Below are 22,045 nucleotides of genomic sequence, written 5' to 3'. Positions count from 1 at the left end.
GTAAACTTGCTCAGGATTCCCTCAAGCCCATCATCCAAGTCATTGATAAACTATCCCAGGGGAAATCTCAGAAGCCAGGAAGGGGACTCACCCCCTGTTTGTGGGTCTTGCATGGGCTTCTGGTTAGCTATTGTGAGTAAAAGAATGCTGGTCTGGATAAGCTAGTGGTTCTCAAACTTTTTTTCTCTGGGCCACACTTTCAGAATAAAATTTTTCTCATGTCACACCATTTTTTAAATTGATAAGCAATACATTGGAAAACAAAAAAAGACAACTTCTAGCAGTGCTTGATTTATAACATAGAACACAACTACTTTAGAATATAATCATGGGACATCCAGAAAATGCAAAACAATGAATAATAATAACAATAATAAATCACTTGTACCCCGCTCATGTGACTGGGTTGCCCCAACCACTCTGGGCATCTTCCAATGGAACAGGAATCATTCTCAAAACATAATTTTGATTGTCCTTGAATCTTCCTGCCACACTTGCCACCCTCTCCTTGTGAGGTTTGAAATCCAAAGAGCTAAGTTTTCTTTTTTTGGGGGGGGGGGAGCGGAAGGGATAATGGAAAGTTTGTGTGTATATGTGTTAACACTGCGCTGAAATCTGTCACCCAATTTTTGGAAATATTTCTTTGTTGCAATAAAGGCCTCTGTTTATTTGCCTCATCACAGGTTGCTTTCAAATTACTTAATATTTCAGTGAGTTTGGGATTGAGCTTTCACCTTATCTTTGCGAGGGGGCTGAAAGCAGTGTGTGTTCCCCTTGACACAGAGGGTCATCTGGTCCGACCACCAGCAATGCAGGAATCTTTTTGCCCAATCTTTTGTGGGGCTTGAACCCACAAAACCCTGAGATTAAGAGTCTCATGCTCTACCAGGCAAAAGAAAGCACCTGAGGATGGTGCAGAGCAGGTCTGAGCAGGGCTGTGGCTGTGGCTTTATTGCAGGCAATGCACCTGCAATAAAACATGTTCTTGACACAAGTGCATTCATGGCAGATTTATTCTGCTTTATTAGTTCTGGGATGCTTCCCCAAAGCTACCACATTATTGCTGCCTGGTGGTGCTATCGCGCAACAAAAATGGAATACTCACCCCCCCCATCAGAGAACATGTATGTTACAAAATGTTGCAGGATTTCAGCAGGTAATTACAGGATATACCTTGATTGGAAATGAAACAGTAGAATGTCCCCCTTCCCCCCAAAAAAGTTTTGCAGGAGCAAATATTATTGAAAGCATGATCACTTAGGCAGGCATGAATATAATGCACAATATGCACAATTAAAAGGTCACCTGGAGGGTCGTTTTGCCCTAAATTCTGGCAAATTTGCCCCTGTGAATCAGGGCCTGCATGCTCCCTCTTGAGGAGGCCTTCCTTGGTTCACAACAACACCGTTTAGCAGTTCTACCATTGAGAAAATGGAATTTCCTCGCAATGTAAGTTGCTGAGGTTTTTCATTTATTCCACAAAGAACTGGCACCAAGCTTGTATCCAGAAAAAGGCTCGCTAACAGGTATCCTGTTTTGTTTATTCAGGACAACATAGCACAAGATGGATTTCTCCCTCCCTCCCTCCCTCGCCTTCGCCCCTGCCACTCTGCTTGGAGAAGCACCTTGTTTCTTGGAAGAGGGCCTCATATCTAGGAATCTAAGTTGACCAAACTCATATGAATATCACAGCAAAACCTGACCAAGCTGGGAGGGGGCAAAAGGCCAGTAAGGCGTGGTTACCTGGAGGGGACAGAAAGCGTAGTGGGTGGGCAGACAGGTTGGGTCACATTCTCCCAGGAGGCTGCCAGGAAGTGCCTGCCTGTTTCGTGCACACCTAAGTTCTCGCAGAGGCAGAAGCAAACCTGGAGGGCTGTAGGTTTCAGATTGCCCTGCTCCCCTGGAGGTGAGGCAGGGCCTTTCTGCACTATGAGAATCTTCCTCTCCCTTTTCTGCCTCTCTATGCTACCCCTGATACACGGTAAGCCATTTAGTGTGTGTGTGTGTGTGCGCGCGTGCGCACGAATGTATCTAAGATTCTCTTTCTCTGGAAAAAACTAATGTGGATGGTAGTTTCCATTGGGGTATCTGGGCTATTTGGGAAGAGACATAGGTGATAACAGGGAAGCTACTACTCCAGAGTTTTCCTTCAGAATATAAGAAAGGAGGTGAGACTAGGACTTTGTTGGTTAGAAAGTAGATAATTTTCCTCCCCCACATCTGCTTTGAAGACAAGTGATTGTATAGGACTGTGTTTTCCATTCTGTGGAATCATGTCCCTGTGCAAATGATGTTCCATGCTAGATACTGCGCCCTTGCTGACTCCGCTAACCAGCCCCTTGTCATTCCTCCAGATTCACCCCGTAGAGCTTCCCCTTCACACCCCATGCTCTTGAACTTCCCAGCCTCAATTCCCAAGCCACTTCTCCCTTCTATTCTACAGCCCCACTTTGCACCCCGTTTTCACCTTCACCCCATATCCATATCTTCCTCTTTCTTTTGTGCAACCCCACCAGCACACAATCCACTTGCAGGTTAATCTCCTGCATCTTCTACCTCTCCCGCATTGCAAATACTGAACACCCTTTTCATTTTTTGTCCAACTATGAAGCCACCACCAGCTCCTATTCTTTAGACCCTTTCATGCCCTGGCATTCCGTTTCAACCCCATTTCCATGCCATCCTTCTCTCTCCTTTTTTGCAACCCCCTAGGCACTTTCCATTTTCTCTTCCACTCTCCCTACTTTTCTCAGCTCTCCCTTGTACACAGATCAACCCCATTTGCATGCCTCCTCATCTTCCCCATTCTGCAGCCTCTTTTATGCCAACACTTTACGTGGATATATGTTACTGTAGGTTCTTAAGAGCAAGTACGTTGGCTTATTCTGCTAGAGAAGGCTAAATTCTGTTGATCAATGTTGTGTCTGTCTATCTATCGCTACAAAAGTTGCGCCACCCCCAATTTCTATTCAACTGTGTCAAGATTCTAGGAGGGTTCCAGACGCTCACCCGGGATCTGTGTTCCTTTGAGAATAAAGAAGTGGAAGAGACTGTCGTAGCTTTAGGAAATATTATTCACATATTTACACCTGTGTTTGCTTGGAGGGAGTTCAGGTTTTACAGGATGGTCATCTCAAGAATGGCTTGTTCCCTGCATCTCCCCCAGCCTCCCTTCAGCCAGCCTGCCAGAGATGGATCTCTGTCTTTGTTTCCCCCTTCTCATTCCCAGCACACCTTGCTAAAGGCACTCTTTTCCTGTCACCTCACATGCACACCCTGTCACATTGCCAACCTCTGTCTGCTCAGGCCCAATGATTCCTCCTAGATGGGCCATCAACCCCTTTTGTCATGTTAACACCTCTGTCCCTGGTGAGGCGTTGGCTTGGAAAGGAAGCTTAACCTGTATTTTTCCACTGGCCTGGAATCTTAATACTAACAAGGTTCTGACATTTATTAATTTATTGGGTTTAGAATCCCCTCTGATTCATCCTACCTACCTACCTACCTACCTACCTACCTACCTATGGATCTATCTATGGGTGTCTACTTTGACTTCACCCCCAAAGGCTCATTCCTCCATTGTCTCCTGAGACAGACAGATGCCAACATTTTTTTCCTCTTGTTAATAAAATATGTCTTTGAAATTACTACACTGAATCTGGAATGGCATGTTGAAGACAACACATGGTATCAGGAGTGAAATACATTGTGTGAAACTTTTGAGGGCTATTCATCCTTTATTCTGTCACATGAAGCAGCTGAGGAAGGGCTAGTTTTTGTTCCTCGTCTTTTCCTTCTCACTGTACTCAAACAATGGCAGAAGTGTGAGGGGGATGGTGGTGGAGACCATCTGAGATGAAAATTGTGGTTTTAAACAATGGCAGAGGTTTAACTAAAACAAGGATGGAGTAACACAGAGGGTTTTTTTAAAATAAAAAATCCCAGTTTTAACAAAGAGAAGTAGCAGAGATGTGTACTATGTAAAGAGATGTAGATATGTCATGGAGGGGATGGTTAGTTCCTGAGGAGTGGGAGGAGATCAAGGGTTTGGAGCTAGATGACATAGGGAAGGGTCCAAGCAGGTGGTGGTGAAATCGGGGTCCCAAGAACTCTCTGAGCCAGAGGAGGGGACTAGGGATGAAGAGAGTCAGGAGCTGAATCTTGGGGAGGGTCCAAGCAGGTTGACAGAGAGGTGTTCTGACCCTGTGTCACTGAGCACTTCTATTCAGGCATCTCCTAAACTTGAGCTATTGTTTGCCACACTGAGGGTTGTGTCCACTCCACTCTTCAATTGGACGAGACAGAAGGTGTGCCGCTTCTTGGATCGGCATCTCAGCTTTTGCTCAGCCATGTAATTTGCCTGCTGTGCCCTTTAACTTGTATTGCCCTGCCTCATTAAAGATTTTGGGAGAAACAGAAGCCTAAGTTTGAATTCTTCAGTGAGGGCTAGGACAACAACACAGAAGCTAACCTCACAGAGCTGTTGCCAACTCTTTCCTCTGTACTCAGAGGCAGTTTTAAACTGCCACTCTCCCTACCTCAGTGTCACCCTCTGCTCACTCTATTCAATTCTCGACCACTGTTTGAAACTATGAATTCCCCACACGGTTTCCTCCATCCCTACTTTATTCAAACCTCTGGTGTTGTTTAAAACTGCCATTTCCCCATGTCCTTCCACTCCTGCTCTACTCTAACTTCTGCTGCTGTTTTAAACCACTGCTTCCACACTCTCAGTGTTGTTCGCTAATTGCTCCCATTGCTAACCTTCTTGGGAGGGAGTAGGGCCTAGTGATTTGGGCAGATGGGTGGGGAAATTGGGGGCTCCCCCCAGGACCATCTCCAGTGGTGGAATGGGAGTGGGAGGCTGTATGGATGTTTGATGTAATTGAATGCAAGTGTGTTTCCTTCTCCAGACTTCATGTAGTCCCCAAACTTCAGCCCTCCAGATGTTTTGGGCTACAATTCCCATCATCCCTGACCACTGGTCCTGTTAGCTAGGGATCATGGGAGGGACTACAAACATCTGGAGGGACGCAGTTTGGGAATGCTTGATGTAGTTGTTATGTGGTAGAGATAAAGCAGGTCTAAAGGTAATGGTACCCCTAACCTTTAGGTCCAGTTGCGGACGACTCTGGGGTTGCGGCGCTTATCTCGCTCTATAGGCTGAGGGAGCCGGCATTTGTCCACAGACAGCTTCCGGGTCAGATGGCCAGCATGACTAAGCCGCTTCTGGTGAATCAGAGCAGTGCACGGAAACACCGTTTACCTTCCCGCCGGAGCGGTACCTATTTATCTACTTACACTTTGACATGCTTTTGAACTGCTAGGTGGGCAGGAGCTGGGACCGAACAACGGGAGCTCACCCTGCCATGGGGATTCGAACCACCGACCTTCTGATCGGCAAGCCTTAGGCTCTGTGGTTTAACCCACAGTGCCACCCGTGTCCCTAAAAGAGGTGGCATTTCAGCACTATTACAGGGCACAGTCCTGCACAGGCTTCTCACTTGTGTGTGAGTGACTGTGGGTCACGTCCCCCAGTTACCTGGCTCCTTGTCTGTGTGAAGTTAACATTTCTGGAATGCATAGAGATGTGTGCTTGTGTATGTGGAAAAATATGGAATTAGGGAAGAGGATCAGGATTCCTGGTTTCATTCCCTAGCTTTGCAAGGGGGATGCTGTCAAGAAGCCAGCACTCCTGGCTTGGGGGTGGGCAACCAGAACTTTCTGGAAGCAGACTAGAGTGCAGTTTGCATAAGAGCAGATGAGTATGGCTTCCAATTGAGCATTTCCTGGCTGGCTTGTCAGGCATCTGGGCTGGCTGCCAGATTGCAAGTGGGAAGCTCTAAAAAGAGAAAAGCTTTCTTGTTTTGTTTGTTTCCAGTTCTGGCTTCTTCCCCTGCTTGTTGGTTAATTCGTTAATTCAAAAACAATTTTCAACATGCCTGCATTGTACATGCAGGTACGATGCACAGAAGAAAGTTCACCTGGAAATTTTTTGGAAGTGTGTGTGCACTTGGAAGGCGCCATGTGCATGAAAAGGTCTTCCTGCTGGTGGCATCCAATATGTGGAGATGTTGTATTCCACTTTTCCAGTGTCCCGCCAATATTTGAAGATTGTTCTGTTCTAGTGAGCCATATGGGCAGACTCTCCCCACCCCACCCCCCACAATGCCCCTGGGCACAATTTGTATGTCATGACATTGCATCATTCTTAGCGACATTCTGTTCCAGGAACGTGGGCAGGCTCCAAAGAGCAGCCAAGTTCCTGCTTGAAGTGGAGGAAAGCCTTTTGTTTACATATATAAAAAGGGGAGAGAGAGAGAGAGAGAGAAAAAACCCCATATATATATTTAATGCATTTTCGGTTTTACAAACAGTAACAAAAAAGAAATAAAATGAAACAGAATACAAACAATGTACAGTGGTACCTCGGTTTACAAACACAATTGGTTCTGGAGGTCTGTACTTAACCTGAAGTGTACTTAACCTGAAGCGAACTTTCCCATTGAAAGTAATGGAAAGTGGGTTAATCTGTTCCAGATAGGTCTGCGGAGTACTCAACCTGAAGCGTACTTAACCCAAGGTATGAGTGTAATTGGTTTCAGAAGTCTGTACTTAACCTGAAGCGTTCTTAACCTGAAGCAAACTTTCCCATTGAAAGTAATGGAAAGTGGATTAATCCATTCCAGACAGGTCTGCGGAGTACTTAAACTGAAAATACTCAAACCGAGGCGTACTTAAACTGAGGTATGACTGTATCCCCTTTGACTTCCCTCTCCCCTTTTGTGGACCGTTATGTTATTATTTTCCTTCTGCATCTTCTCAATAAATCCAATTATTATAAAGCCTTAATCAATCCATAATTCAATTTTTACTACAAGATTTCTGTCAATCCTACTACTGTTTGTTTACAATAGTTTTTCAAATACGTTATATACTTTACCAATTACTTATTATAATTTGATTCTTCCTGGTTCCTGGTTCTTCCTGTAAGTTTTGCCATTTCACCATACCGGTAGATCATTAGTTTTATCTGCCACTCTTCCTTGGTCGGGATTGGATCTTCTTTCCATCTATGAGCTAGCAAAATCCGGTCAGCTGTGGTCGCATACATAAGCACTTTCCTCTGGTATTCTTGGTTTCCTTGGAAGGTTCAATGAGTCAGGAACTAACCAGACTCACTTTTTTAAAGGACAAAGCAGTTGCATGCTGTTTGATTGGGGAACCAGCACAGAGGGAGGGGATGTTTAACCCTTTCTATACTGTGTCATCGTCATGATCTAAATGGCTCCCACCAATTCCAAATGGATCCCTAGAAGGATAGACAAATACAGCCGCCTTTTTCCAGGGGCAATTGAGTAACAATGTGTATGCTATGTGCCCCTCTCCCAGTGCCACTACTTCAGTCATATCAGAAGTAGTCTCTGTGAAGTACACTCCACTTTCTGAAGAACCTGGTCATCGCACTCCTGCAATACATCTCCCTCTCTTTCAAATCAGAACCTGTGAAGGCGGTGAAGGTCCTGTGTGAGTGTCTGGAGGCCGTTGGAGGATGGATGGTGGCTAACAGATTGAGGTTGAATCCTGACAAGACAGAAGTACTGTTTGTGGGGGACAGGAGACGGGCAGGTGTGGAGGACTCCCTGGTCCTGAATGGGGTAACTGTGTCCCTGAAGGACCAGGTGCGCAGCCTGGGAATCATTTTGGACTCACAGCTGTCCATGGAGGCGCAGGTCAATTCTGTGTCCAGGGCAGCTTAGACCCTACCTGCCTGCAGACTGTCTAGCCAGAGTGGTGCATGCTCTAGTTATCTCCCGCTTGGACTACTGCAATGCGCTCTACGTGGGGCTACCTTTGAAGGTGACCTGGAAACTACAACTAATCCAGAATGCGGCAGCTAGACTGGTGACTGGGAGTGGCTGCCGAGAACACATAACACCAGTCTTGAAAGATCTACATTAGCTCCCAGTACGTTTCCAAGCACAGTTCAAAGTGTTGGTGCTGACCTTTAAAGCCCTAAACGGCCTCGGTCCAGTATACCTGAAGGAGCGTCTCCACCCCCATCATTCAGCCCGGACACTGAGATCCAGCACCAAGGGCCTTCTGGCGGTTCCCTCATTGTGAGAAGTGAGGTTACAGGGAACCAGACAGAGGGCCTTCTCAGTAGTGGCGCCCGCCCTGTGGAACGCCCTCCCATCGGATGTCAAAGAGAACAACAACTACCAGATTTTTAGAAGACATCTGAAGGCAGCCCTGTTTAGGGAGGCTTTTAATGTTTAATAGATTATTTTATTTCATTTATCTGTTGGAAGCCGCCCAGAGTGGCTGGGGAAACCCAGCCAGATGGGCGGGGTATAAATAATAAATTATTATTATTATTATTATTATTATTATTATTATTATTATTATACCATTAAAGCACATTTGAAACACATCTTTTGCTGGCCAGCCTTCGGCTCCACAGCAGCCTGAGGTGGAAAATGGAGAGAAAGCTCTGAAAGAAGGAAACTGCAATTAAATAACAATTTCAACAGGAGCCTTGCAAACCATTTTTTATTATTATTTCCATTCGGAAAGAATGCTCTCACTGTTTGTGGGGACGAGGCCTAAGATAAGGAAACCGCAATTGCAAGAGCCTATGTGGGGCAGATGTTAAGTACACAACAAGCATTCATAACTGAAGCGAGTTCTGTTGGAATTATGTGTTTTAAGAAGCTGTGCCCATAAAAAGCTGTGGCTTGGAATGCTCAAACAACTACCAGGCTCCCCCTGGGCTCCAAAAAATGGCAGGGTGTGTGTGGGAAAACAAAACAATCAGTGTATTACACAATGGTTATCATTTTTCAGCTCCCCCCCCCCCCCTGCCATACTGCCGCAGCCAGTTCTAAGAATCTCAAGGCATACCTCACCAAAGAGAAAGATATACTTTTGCAGGACATTACTTGATTTTGATTTGATTTGATGTCCTATTAAAAGGTAAAGGTAAAGGGACCCCTGACTATTAGGTCCAGTCGTGACTGACTCTGGGGTTGTGCGCTCATCTCGCATTATTGGCCGAGGGAGCCGGCGTATAGCTTCCAGGTCATGTGGCCAGCATGACAAAGCCGCTTCTGGCAAACCAGAGCAGCACACGGAAACGCCGTTTACCTTCCCGCTGTAGCGGTTCCTATTTATCTACTTGCATTTTTTTTGACGTGCCTTCGAACTGCTAGGTTGGCAGGAGCTGGGACCAAGCAACGGGAGCTCACCCCGTCACAGGGATTCGAACCGCCGACCTTCTGATCAGCAAGCCCTAGGCTCAGTGGCTTAGCCCACAGCGCCACCTGGGTCCAAGAATCTCAAGGCATACCTCACCAAAGAGAAAGATATACTTTTGCAGGACATTACTTGATTTTGATTTGATTTGATGTCCTATTAGCATTCCACTTTTCCAACCATGTTACGCTCAAAGCTGCTCATGATACTAACTAGAGAATTAAAAATTAGTAAAAATTACATTGACTGTAACCATATCAGAAACATATCAATACCAGCAAATTTGAAGGAAAAGTATCGTAAGATTCTTTACCCCCCCCCCCTATTTAATCCCCTGCAAGCTAAACCTAATACATAGACTTGGATTTGATAATGGTTGGAGATGTATAAAGCAGATTTTATACTTAACTTCTGGAATTGTCCTCAAATATAAACTTGTTGAATACCTGTACAGACAACAATATTGGAAGAGTTAGGATGCTCTATACCTCTGGGACCTGAGGTACTTTTACTTGATTTTAAAAAAGATGTTATGTCAGAAAATGATCCTAAGTAAGTAAGGTTACTAAATAAGTAACCTTATTGCTTGGAAAAGACCCTGATGTTGGGAAAGATGGAGGGCACTAGGAGAAGGGGACGACAGAGGACGAGATGGTTGGACAGTGTTCTCGAAGCTACGAACATGAGTTTGACCAAACTGCGGGAGGCAGTGCAAGACAGGAGTGCCTGGCGTGCTATGGTCCATGGGGTCACGAAGAGTCGGACACGACTAAACGACTAAACAACAACAAACCTTATTGCTGCTGCAAAGGTAATGACTGAAAAAAGAAAGGAAATAGAATGATAAAAAACACAACAGCATATAAAACACAACAACATATAAATAAGGCAAAAGGACAAATTCATTAGGCAACTAATGCAATTGAATACAAACTCATCATGAGTCGAAATATCAGAAATGGCTGCTGAGCCCCAAACCGGGAGCAGTTGATTTGGGAAGGGGATTTGTCGCTCAGTTCAGCAACACACTCCTAGGCAGCAAGACCTTCCATAGTTTTAAGTCTCATCTTTGATTTCAACCTCAGTCAAAGAGCTCACTCACTTCTATGTTGTTTTTGGATGGGTGGGCAACAATATTACAACCGTGTGTGTGTGTGTGTGTGTGTGTGAATATGGGAGTAAATATGGTTGGCTTCCATTTGTCTCAGGAGACAAACGGTGCAACTTTGGGGGTGAAGTCAAACTGTTGGGAGGTTACAGCGCCTGCTGTGGCTGTAGAAACCAAAGCGGGAGAGACATGTTTTGTTGTAGCTGGGGCAGATGAAGGTGTCTGGTTGTGCTGCTGCAGCTGCACCACGGCATTTCTTCTCTTCAGGTACTGCAGGGTTCTACTCCATTCCAATGCGTTTCGGATGACTAGCCACCTGAGGCAGAGCTGTCTTATGGTAGGGACGACCACAGATGCCCCCATAAACCTCGTGCCCCAAGTTGTCACCTGGGTTTGTTCCTTCAAGGGCACTATCTGTTTACCTTTTTCTTTTTTCAATGTTACGGTATGATTTTATTTGGTTTCCTCTTCCTGGTTCTTGTTTATACCTAAACAATCTGGTTCCCAAGCTTTGCCTCTGATGATGTCATTTAATCATTTTTCAATCAGGTGTCCTGAAACATGAAACTCAAAGCGGTGAGTATCTCTTTCAGCTGGACCATGTGCAAATGTATTCACTTTGAACCGTGCAATAGGTATGTTAAGCAATGTGTGCGCTCGGGCAGTAATCCTATAATCTACAAGGAAATGTTCTCCCCTCTCCCCTGCAGAATTCTTAACATTGCTGTTGTTGTAACGGCAGGGGTTAAGGTAAAGGCTGTGTGTACACACCATAAGCTATGTGCCATCAAAATTGTTGCAGTGTATGCACTTAGGGTATATGATTTATCAAATTCTTTCCTAAAGCTGGGGGTTTTGTGGAACACAGTCTTGTTTTTCTTTGATAATTGAGAAAGAGTAGGAAAATTTATCACATTCAAAAGAAAAATTGGGTAAAAAGTATTGCTTCATTTGAACATTTCTCACTGCTTTTCATTTTGGGAGATCCGTATGACCTTTTGCTTGCTGCCCAATTTCAGCCTTGCTGATTCAGGAAACTATGATTTAATTTGGGTTTCTCAGCTCTGCGTCAGTAATCTATATTTTAGAATTGTAATGCTAGCACTTTACGAAGTTTCTCATGATATTAACTTCATTTATCTTATTTCCTGTAGTGCTCAATTAAGTTGTGTTAATTAAAGAAAATTGATTTTCTGTGTGCTTGAAGACTCATAATTGAACACTAGATTTTCTGTGTGCTTATATGAAGGGGTCTAACTTCCACCTCAATGTGGTAGTTGCTACAGAGGGAACCATTTCTGCCACATAGAAATCACACTTAGATTTGTCCTCTGAATGGAGCAAACTTTTCACAATAGAACAAACATGTACTGCTGGAGATGTAAATGAATGAAAGCAGATTTCATATGTATTTTCTGGAATTGTAGCAAAGAACTGTAAAAAGAGTCTGGTCTATGATATTTGACACAATACAGGAAATGGCAGGATATGCTTTGTCCCCAAATTCTAAAAAAATCCTTTGAGGATATTGATCATCAATTAATACAAACTCTACTGACCATATCAAAACCATGTACTGTAGATTGCCAAACTTGCAAATGTACCGCCACCCCAACTGTTACAGAATGGCTGAATAACACTTGGGAAATAATACTGCCGATAAAGCAAATATATAATAGAAGAACACTTTATAATAATTATCAAAACAACTTCATTGAAATACAGTCTACACTTAGAGAATTCTGGAATGACAAATTAGCACACAATATAGCTCCTTATAACTCATTTATATTAATCTTATTTTCTATCTGTTTATTCCTCACTCTTCCTAATGCAACTGTGCTACTCATATTTTCTCTTCATTTTATTCTTGCACAGTTGTACTAGAATTAATTAAAAAGATTAGCAAGAAAACAAATCTTGCTTGATTTTTCAGTGCTTGAAATCAGCATCTACATTTTTAAAATCAAATGTTGAAGCCTCCAACCTAAAATAACGAGATAGGGTACTTGTTTGCTCACTATTTTGTTCGTCACTGGTTTTGCTTTTAAATATTGCTTATTCTTTACTGAAGACTCACACCTCCTGTTTCCTCTCTTCCTCATTAATTTTTAGGAGCTGTGGAAAATGGCACTCAGACAGGTAAGAGATCAGCAAAAACAGGTTCTCTCACTGAAAATCACAGGGTCCTGGCCCTTGGCTTCTGTCCTTCATCCTGGGAGTTCCCCCCTTTGCCTGGACATCTTGGGGAAGAGGTCAAACTCGAGATGTTTTGTCAACTTTCTTTTTCTCTGTTTTGCCAGTGTGTGGCCGGATTATGCCCCAAAACCGTATTGTGGGGGGAAGAGATGCTTCTCGTGGGGCTTGGCCGTGGCAAATCAGCCTCCAATATAATGGCCAGCATGCCTGTGGAGGGACCCTCATCAGTGCTGACTGGGTGTTGACAGCAGCCCACTGCTTCCCCAAGTGAGTAACAGGGAAACTGGCCTTTGAGTGTGTAATGGGAAAAACGAGTAGGCTAAAGATCTGACCTAGCATTTTCAAAGAATTCACCCTCTTTGTTCTCTATGTAGTAACAGATATTTGAAAATATTAGGCCTCTGGAATTATACTCTGGCTGTTTGTCAAGGATCCACTGCCATGTTAGGTCCTCTCCCCACAAAGTTTGCCCTCAGCAACTTTAGAAGAGCACACGAAAAGGAGCTGTGCGAGGCAGACTTTGTGGGGAGAAAGGCCTGCTCACAAGTGCAGATGTAAAAAAACAATGTTTTCCATTCTGCCCTTTATTTGTAACAAAAAGCACTGCAGTTCGTCTTTACTCAAAACTAGGCTATTTGTCCCTCTGCCCATTGTGGCAAAATTATTTAATTTACATAATTACATAAATTATGTAATTTCCGTTGGAATCATCAGATATCCCTATTCACAAGTCTTCAATCTTGTCTTTCTCTGTTCTCCCCCTTAAGAAAACCCAGGAGCTTCAAGAGACAGCCTACCTGATATGTCAGGCCAGCTGAACTTCTACCCCATTCCCCCTCCCACCCCAAACACATAATCCCCCCAAAGCTTTCTCTTGTACTTCTTGTTGCAGTGTCTGTCATCGTCATTAATTAAATTTCTATCCCACCCTACATTGCAAAGTGATGTGTGTATGATATTGTTCATGCACAATGCAAACCAAAGTAGCTGCCTCAGGTAAACAAACATGGTGACTAACTCTCTGTTTGCGTATACGATACCTCATGTGTTACTGCTGTGAAACAGAACAGGGCTGTGGGGAGGGACTCTGCCTCTATCACGGTTCTGCTCTTGTGTTTGGCTGCTGCTTCTGAAATGGGGATTCTCCCCCCACATGGAGGCTCACAATGTGTATTTGAATCCTATGCCCAGGTATTCACTTGTGCATGCAAGTGACCAACTGTGGTCACATTCTCACTAGGTAAAAAGGCGACTACAGGGTTGTGATGCTCATCTCGCTTTCAGGCCAAGGGAACCGGCATTTGTCCGCAGACAGCTTTCTGGGTCATGTGGCCAGCATGACTAAACCACTTCTGGTGCAACAGAACACCACGATGGAAGCCAGAGTGCATGGAAATGCCGTTTTCCTTCCCGCCACAGCGGAACCTATTTATCTACTTGGACTGGCGTGCTTTCGAACTGCTAGGTTGGCAGGAGCTGGAACAGAGCAACCCTGTCGTGGGGATTCGAACCTCTGACTTTCTGATTGGCAAACCCAAGAGGCTCAGTGATTTAGACCACAGCGCCACCAGCGTCCCCTACATTCACACTATCCATAGAAATAGAAATACTTTATTGTCACTGTACCACCTGTTTACAATGAGATTAAACGAGCCCCCCTCCCTCCCTCAATCTCTCAGTCCTTGTTACACTCTGTGTAGAGTCGGATGACCACCAACCCTGAACGTCAGCTACAGTGTTGCTGTCTTCCATTCAGCAGCCTCATGGGTAGAACATGGGTAGAAACTGCTCTTTAACCTGTTGGTGTGGCTGATCATGCTTCTCTATCTCCTGCTCGAAGGCAGGAGATTAAAGGGTGCTGGCTAGGGTGTGAGTCATCCCTAAGAATGTTCCTCGCTCTTCTGAGGCAATGGTCTCCTGCGATAACATCTAGCGGATTCAGGGGACAGCCTACGATATCGTGTGCTGTCTTCACCACCCTCCGTAGGGACTCTCTGTCCATGGCTGTCAAACCAGAATACCACACCGTAATGCAGTATGAGAGAACACTTTCTATCGTGGACCGATAGAAGGAAATAATCAGTTGCTGTCCAACTTTGTTCTTTCGCAAGACCCTAAGGAAATGAAAATTTAAATTTAAATTTAAAGCACTGTGATAATACTCAAAGCAGTTGTAACTGATAATTTGAGTAAAGCTGGCAGAGGAACCTTTGGCTTCCAGATGTTGCTGAGCTACAACTCCCATAAGCCCCATCAAGCATGGTCAATGTCTAGGGATGACGGGGATTTTAGTTCATAAACATCTGGAGGCCACAGTTTCCCCACACGTGGAGAAAATGATACAATACACCCTCTATTTAATTCAGAAACTACCCCACCCCTTGTCCTGACTCTTGTTTGTTTTTCCTAACAGGACATCAAAACTATCTAACTACCAAGCAAACTTGGGGAACTACCAGCTCTTGAACCCAGAACCCAATGCTAAGTGGTTGAAACTCTCGCAAGTGTTCGTGAACAAGCAGTATGCTGGAGATGGGACCAGTGGAGATATAGCTCTGGTTCAGTTAGAACATCCCGTACGCTTCACCCAAAGCATCCTCCCAGCCTGTCTCCCAGATGCCAAGGTCCAGATCCCAAATGGCACTCTTTGTTGGGTGACGGGATGGGGAGCTCCACAATATGGAGGTGAGGTGCTGTAGCTCATTGGCAGAGCAGCTGCTTTGATTGCAGAGGGTTCCAGTTTTAATCCCTGGCAAAGATCCTTACCTAAACCCTGAAGACTTGCTGATGGTTAGTGCTGAGCTGAAGTTTAGTATGACTCACTGTAGGGCATGTTTTCCAAAGTGGGCTAAAATGGTTCAGCTGCATGGCAGTTTTAGAATGGATGTGGTTTAAGGTGCTCAGTGAGGTTCATGTTTGCTTTTAACCTGTATTTTAATAGTCTTTCTCCCCCACCCCTTTGTACGTAAACCACGCTGCAACCTTCTACTGAAGGGCATTATAGAAATGTCTAGAATAAATAATAAATAAATAGGAGCACAGAGAACACATGGTACAGAAAGCTTGGGGATTTAAGGGGGCAGATAGCCACTGTAACCAATATTACTACTTGACTAGAAGTATGATGTTGTGAGATATAGCTGCTTGGAATAATCCAGATTTGTGTCTCTGAGGGTGCGATATTAAAAAAATGCAAAAGAAATTATTATTGTTAATAATAACAAATAAATTGGAGTTCACGTGGTTAAAAGGGCAGATAAGGAAGGGGCTTGATAGGGTCTGGATACTTAGAAGGTGCAAATCAAGGGGAACTGAGATGTGAATTACTTCATGAGGGATACCTTTAGCTGGGTGCCAATATGGTTCCATCTAGATGTTTTTGGACTACAACTCTCATCAGCCCCTGCTGTTTCAGCAAAATCCAAAACATCTGGACATCAGGTTGGCAAAGACTGGGATAGAGAGAGCAGCTTAGACCAGAGTACTTAGCCATGACTGAGGTGAAAAGAAAAGGTGAAATTAGAGGGAAGACATTTGAAATTCTATTGCTACTTGGTTAGATCAGAGATGGGCAACTTGTGGCCCTTTAGATGTTATCCTCCATCTCTCATCTGTGGCAAGGTTAGAAGCAAGTGTCCCACATTTTCCAGAGCATTTTCCTATCACTTTCCACATCACAACAAGTCAGATCTTTTGGGTAAGTGGATTTGTTGTGTAAGACCTGCAATCAACTATATCGTGTGACCTGAATTTGCCGGTATATTTTTGAAACACCCACTGTTGTTTTTGAGGTGGATTTGCATCCCTTTCCTCTTGCAGTATTTAATTTATTCTGAATTGCTTGATTTCTCATTCCTCCTCTTCTTCCATCCTTGCCATCTTATGTTTGCTTCAAGCTACCCTCCGGGCTCCCAAGACGCTGCAACAGCTCCAGCTGCCCTTGATAGACACAGGACCCTGTGATGCCATGTACCACATTGGCACTGGTATCCCCCCAAGTATCCGACAGATCCAGGATGACATGATCTGCGCTGGCTTCGTCAAAGGAGAGAAAGATGCATGTTTGGTAAGAAAGGAGTACCAGTGGATATGCAAATGGCAGAGCAGCAGTGAGGGCATAGGGCAAGGATGAGGAAACTGTGTCCTTCCAGATGTGGTTGGATTTCTCCTAAACCCAGTCCCTCTCACTTATTCCCTCTGCACCCTCCACTTACTAATAACCCTGTAACTGTGGCCCACAGCTGTGGCACAAAGCCAATCAAATAAGATATTATATTTAACAAAAGTGATTACATTTATTTATATCAAGATTAGAAAGTGAACAACCTTATCTGGTTTAAAATAGTACTGTATCTTTAAGTGAGTATAAACTTTGTTAGCTTGTTACTGTCACTTTAAATATCAACACATTGTATCCATCCATTAATGTTAAACTGAGACACCTTTAAGAATGCAGTTGCCTCCCCCCCCTCCCTGCACCCCAGTTAAGTCTCACCAACAGTCATACCTTGGAAGTCGAACAGCTTAGTTCCTGAACGTTTTGGCTCCCAAACGCCCCAAACCCGGAAGTGACTGTTCTGGTTGCAAACTATTTTTTAAACCCGAAAGTCCGGTGTGGCTTCTGCGGCTTCTGATTGGCTGTAGGATCTTCCTGCAGCCAATCAGAAGCCGTGCTTTGGTTTTCAAACATTTTGGAAGTCAAATGGACTTCTGGAACAGATTCCGTTCGACTTCCAAGGTACGACTGTACTTGAGGACTGTGTTGGAAACCTCTTCTCCCAATCCCTTGCTGACTTATCAAAGTGTAGGTTTGTCTTGCTGAACTACTTGGAAATTTCGCCTCTGGAATTCCTACTACTAATCAGAAACCAACATTCCAGGTTGCTTCTCATTTTCCCCCTTCCGACAATTCTCCCCTTGCCTCTTCAGCCTAAGCCAAGCAATTCACTCAGCCCAACAAGTATTTGGCCACCAAACTGCTCTACCTCCATCTTAGGTCTGCTTTCTTATTCCATGATCCTCATCCTCTGCTGTCTTCTTCTGGCTGAACACCAAGCACCAACAACTCCAACTGTCCCTCTGCTGACCAACACATGGTTTATATACACTTCTTCTGGGCCCTCTAGTCCAGTCCCAGCCAATCAGAGTGTCCAACTGAAAATTCTAAACCTGCACCCACCAATCAAAATGTGCAGGCATTCTATACTTCTTTTGCATACCGAGAATTCTAACACTAGCCTTTCCTCACAGTTGTCAGTTAAGGCTCCTGTTGGCAGTTAAACTGACTTTGGCCATACCAGACAGAAAACTTCCCACCTCAAATACATTACAATCAGTGCTTTGCTTCTAGAAAAAAAAGGTGCTAGTACTGCATACCCTTGAGCACACCCAGAAAAAAAGAGAACTGATTACAATGTATATTACACGACAAATGTACTGTACACATTACACAATGCTCATTAAAACCTGATTCAAATAAATAGGATTTCCCTCCATACATTCTGAAGAAATATGAGGAACCAGATCTCAATCGCTGGGGAGGGAAATGCTGTTACTGACTGTTGTGACTCCACTGAGTTTTGTTGCTGTTGTTGTCACAACTACAAAACACATGGGACCAGTAGCGAAAAAGTTGTGTGTGTAGGGGGATATTTGGGGAAACTTTTGCTCCTCCCTAAAATTTGCTGGATAAAGTTCCAGTAGCTCAGCTTTAGTGACACCTACCTGGAAGTCCTTTAGCCTAACTCCCAAGGTAGGTTAAGCCTTGTTGTTGCTTCCTAGAGTGGAGGAGAGGGTGTTCTATCCATGCTCAGAGGCAGCCTGGAAAAAGGACTTTTTATTCCAGTTATACCTTTAGTAGGCTCAAGACATAGGTGAGAGAGATCTTACCCAGGGAGATGGTTATGTGTGTAAATGGAACGTCCTGGCAGTGGTTGGCTTGTAGCACCAGGCTCAACGTAAAACAGATAAGGTCTGGAACAAGGAGCATGTTACAGACTCTCACCATCTGCTTTCCTTAACTTAGGGTGACTCCGGAGGTCCCTTGGTCTGTCAAGCGGATGGTGCTTGGTTTGTGGTGGGCATTGTGAGCTGGGGTGAAATGTGTGCCATCGCCAACCGTCCAGGCGTCTACACCCGTGTTGGCTTCTACGAGGACTGGATAAAGAGGCACTACGCTGGAGCTAAGTTCGGCCTTGTGAATGTCACTTACTACCGAGACTCTTCATCTGCATTGGCCTCCAGCCTTGTCCTCAAAGAGTTCCTGCTACTGCTCACTGCCTCCTGCCTCACTGCCATCCTTCTGACATAGAGGGATATGATTGTGTCCCAATGTTTCCCTCACTCAAATGAAGTGTTATAGAAAACAAACAAACAAAAACCCAGGTTATTTTCACAAAAAAAAAATGTGTCTGAAGATTACTGGTAGCGCAGTAGCTTCTGCTGTTCTATCATATACCTCGGGAATGTATCAGGACTGCAGTTCTGAGTGGACGGATTCTGGAATGTTCTGGAAAGTTCCATGTTTTGATGAAGAGAACAACAAGAGGAACAATGTCAGACTTTATGGACTTATAGAACATTGGAGGTGTGGGGAGCGATATTTTCTGGTGAGGGAGCAGGACTTCTTCACTTGGAACACTGCCCTCTAAGCTCTCCCCCTCCCCGCTGCTTAAAATATCCCTTACATTGGAACAGGGGTTCTTGCATCCTGCCCTAAAAGGTGCTACTTATGTGAACTGTTGAATATACATATGCACATTTGCACAGTCTATGCAGAGCACAACATTTCTTACTTCATGGAGTAGAATTTGAATTCTCCTATTGAACTCAGCTGTGGCCCATGCATTAAAAGGAGGACGTTGTGGGGCTGTATGAGCAGAACACCTCTCACTGCCACCTCCATGCTCCCTGATTTTTGCGTCTTAATCAAACGTTTTATTCATATAGTGATAAAAAGACACGCCATAAATTTGAAACAATAGGATACCACTTTAAACAGTCTACCTCTGTGAGGGGAATAGGGGTCTCCTAACAAATCTCAGCACCGTTAACAAACTACAGATCCCAGGATTCATTGGGAGGGGGAAGCCATGGCTGTTTTAAAGGGTATCATACTGCTTAAAATGTATGGCGTGAATGTGGCCAAAGTGATCCTCTCTGTCAAAAGGGGCCTTGATTGGGCCAGGGCCTCTCCTCACATAGAAGAACCAAATGCACATGCACCACTACACAAACAGCATTCCTCCTATTGTAGTTTGAGCGCATGGATGCTAAGGGTGTGTGGTGGTGCTGTGTAGAGTATGCAGGGCTTGTCAGCACAGCCTTTGAGTCCCCACCACACCTTCCTTTGACACGTGGAGGGAATCATGTGAACCCCCATAAAGTGGTCCTAATCAGGGGAGTGACTGGAAGGTAGCTTTGTACAAGGGTGTGTGGTGTGGTGAGGGACAGAGATGACAACCGCCTCATTTGATTAGTTTGGCCTCTCTCCCTCCTCCCTACATTTTCCAGGCCAGGGCAAAGCAGGCCTCAGAGTCCAAAACTCAGCAGCACACCACCTTGCTACCCCCTTCCTTCCTTCCTTCCTTCCTTCCTTCCTTCCTTCCTTCCTTCCTTCCTTCCTTCCTTCCTTCCTTCCTTCCTTCCTTCCTTCCGGAATTCACTGCTTTGTGGTGTGTGAAGAGTTGGGGATGGGTGGGGAAGGGTGTCATTTTAGCATTTTGCAACTTGTGCCTAAAAGTCGAGGGAGAAACACACCCACCCCTACTTCCTTACATGGCATATTTACAAGAAGGAATTTAAACAAGAAGGCAATTACAAAGCCTTCTTTGTAATTCAGACCAAAGAGGCTAGTCCCCATGGTGCATTGATGCTTCTTGCCACCAGCACCATATTGTTCGGCTTTTAGCTGGGCATTGCTGTGTAGCATGACCTCTTCTTATTTGTGGGGAACCAGAAAATGATCACCCACTGCTGATTGACCAAGTGTGTGGAGGGATTCCTATTTTGCTCCCACCATGGTATGTATCTTTCAAACCTGTTACCCACTGCCACCTTATATCTGTAATATGCTGTTTACCAAAACTTTCACTATTATCCAGTGGCTGTGGTACTTTAGATGTGATCCAAGCAAACAACTTTATTATTATTAAATACAAATAACAAGATGTTCTTTATTTATTATGAACTATAAAAGTAAACTATAAAAATTTGCCTATAAAAATAAGGCAAATACTATACCTAAATTGGTTACTGTTTCTCTGAGACTTGTGTTTTCTTTTATAAGGGTACTACTGTTACAAATAAAAGGGATGCAGATGGCGCTGTGGTCTAAACCACTGTGCCTAGGGCAGGCATCCCCAAACTTCGGCCCTCCAGATGTTTTGGACTACAATTCCCATCTTCCCCAACCACTGGTCCTGTTAGCAAGGGATCATGGGAGTTGTAGGCCAAAACATCTGGAGCGCTGAAGTTTGGGGATGCCTGGCCTAGGGCTTGCCGATCAGAAGGTCAGCGGTTCGAATCCCCGTGACGGGGGAGCTCCAGTTGCTCGGTCCCTGCTCCTGCCCACCTAGCAGTTTGAAAGCATATCCAAGTGCAAGTAGATAAATAGGTACCACTCCAGTGGGAAGGTAAACGACATTTCCGTGCACTGCTCTGGTTTGCCAGAAGCGGCTTAGTCATGCTGGCCACATGACCTGGAAGCTGTCTGTGGACAAACGCCGGCTCCATTGGCCTATAGAGTGAGATGAGCGCTGCAACCCCAGAGTTGTCCGTGATTGGACCTAATGGTCAGGGGTACCTTTACTGTTACAAATGGCAGCTGCTTTCAAATACAGAAACTTACTTATGATTAATTTGTAATGCATGTAAAGGTAAAGGGACCCCTGACAATTAAGTCCAGTCGTGAACGATTCTGGGGCTGCGGCACTCATCTCGCTTTACAGGCCGAGAGAGCCGGCGTTTGTCCACTTCCGCAGACAGTTTTTCCAGGCCATGTGGCCAGCATGACTAAGCCACTTCTGGTGAAACCAGAGCAGCGCACGGAAACACTGTTTACCTTCCTGCTGGAGTGGTACCTATTTATCTACTTGCACTGCATGCTTTCGAACTGCTAGGTTGGCAGGAGTTGGGACCGAACAACGGGAGCTCACCCCGTCATGGGGATTCGAACTGCCAACCTTTCGATTGGTAAGCCCAAGCGGCACAGTGGTTTAATCCACAGCGCCACCCGCGTCCCTATTTTGTAATGCATAGTTCCTATTAAATTTGTATGCCAGTTAGTCTCTCCTCTCACCATTGCCAGGCAGATAGGATTTCTGCTGGTTTCCTATGAACCAGGCATGCAGGCACTTCTCTCTCTGGTCAGCTTCAGAAGCCTCTCTGCTAATCTTTGGTTTAAGCCAGTGTTTCAGTTTCTGGAGGGCAAACACAGTCTCAGACAATGATTCTTTGTGAAGTGTTAAAACTAGCCTATTTATG

General features: G+C 44.7%; 1 protein-coding gene across 3 annotated transcripts; it reads left to right on the top strand.

Moving 5' to 3' along the window:
* The first annotated feature begins 1,777 nt into the window (after nucleotides 1-1,777).
* Nucleotides 1,778-21,008, top strand: LOC118094903 (serine protease 27-like). 3 transcript variants are annotated; one of them, XM_060281564.1, is made up of 8 exons: nucleotides 1,778-1,906; nucleotides 5,114-5,281; nucleotides 10,913-10,939; nucleotides 12,479-12,505; nucleotides 12,667-12,829; nucleotides 14,976-15,247; nucleotides 16,459-16,628; nucleotides 18,588-21,008. In XM_060281564.1, the coding sequence occupies exons 2-8, from the start codon at nucleotides 5,206-5,208 to the stop codon at nucleotides 18,870-18,872; spliced, it is 1,020 nt and encodes a 339-aa protein (XP_060137547.1). In that variant the 5' UTR covers nucleotides 1,778-1,906; nucleotides 5,114-5,205; the 3' UTR covers nucleotides 18,873-21,008. The 3 variants fall into 3 exon arrangements, with proteins under 3 accessions (XP_060137547.1, XP_060137546.1, XP_034991564.2); XM_060281563.1 differs by having other exon boundaries at nucleotides 1,779-1,981; XM_035135673.2 differs by lacking the exon at nucleotides 5,114-5,281 and having other exon boundaries at nucleotides 1,780-1,981.
* The last annotated feature ends 1,037 nt before the right edge of the window (nucleotides 21,009-22,045 follow it).

The sequence above is a fragment of the Zootoca vivipara genome, chromosome 13 (genome assembly GCF_963506605.1).
Source record: "Zootoca vivipara chromosome 13, rZooViv1.1, whole genome shotgun sequence".
In the NCBI taxonomy this organism is placed as follows: Eukaryota; Metazoa; Chordata; class Lepidosauria; order Squamata; family Lacertidae; genus Zootoca; species Zootoca vivipara.
The sequence above is the reverse complement of the archived record's forward strand: the minus strand, read 5'-3'. Positions and strand labels throughout refer to the sequence as shown.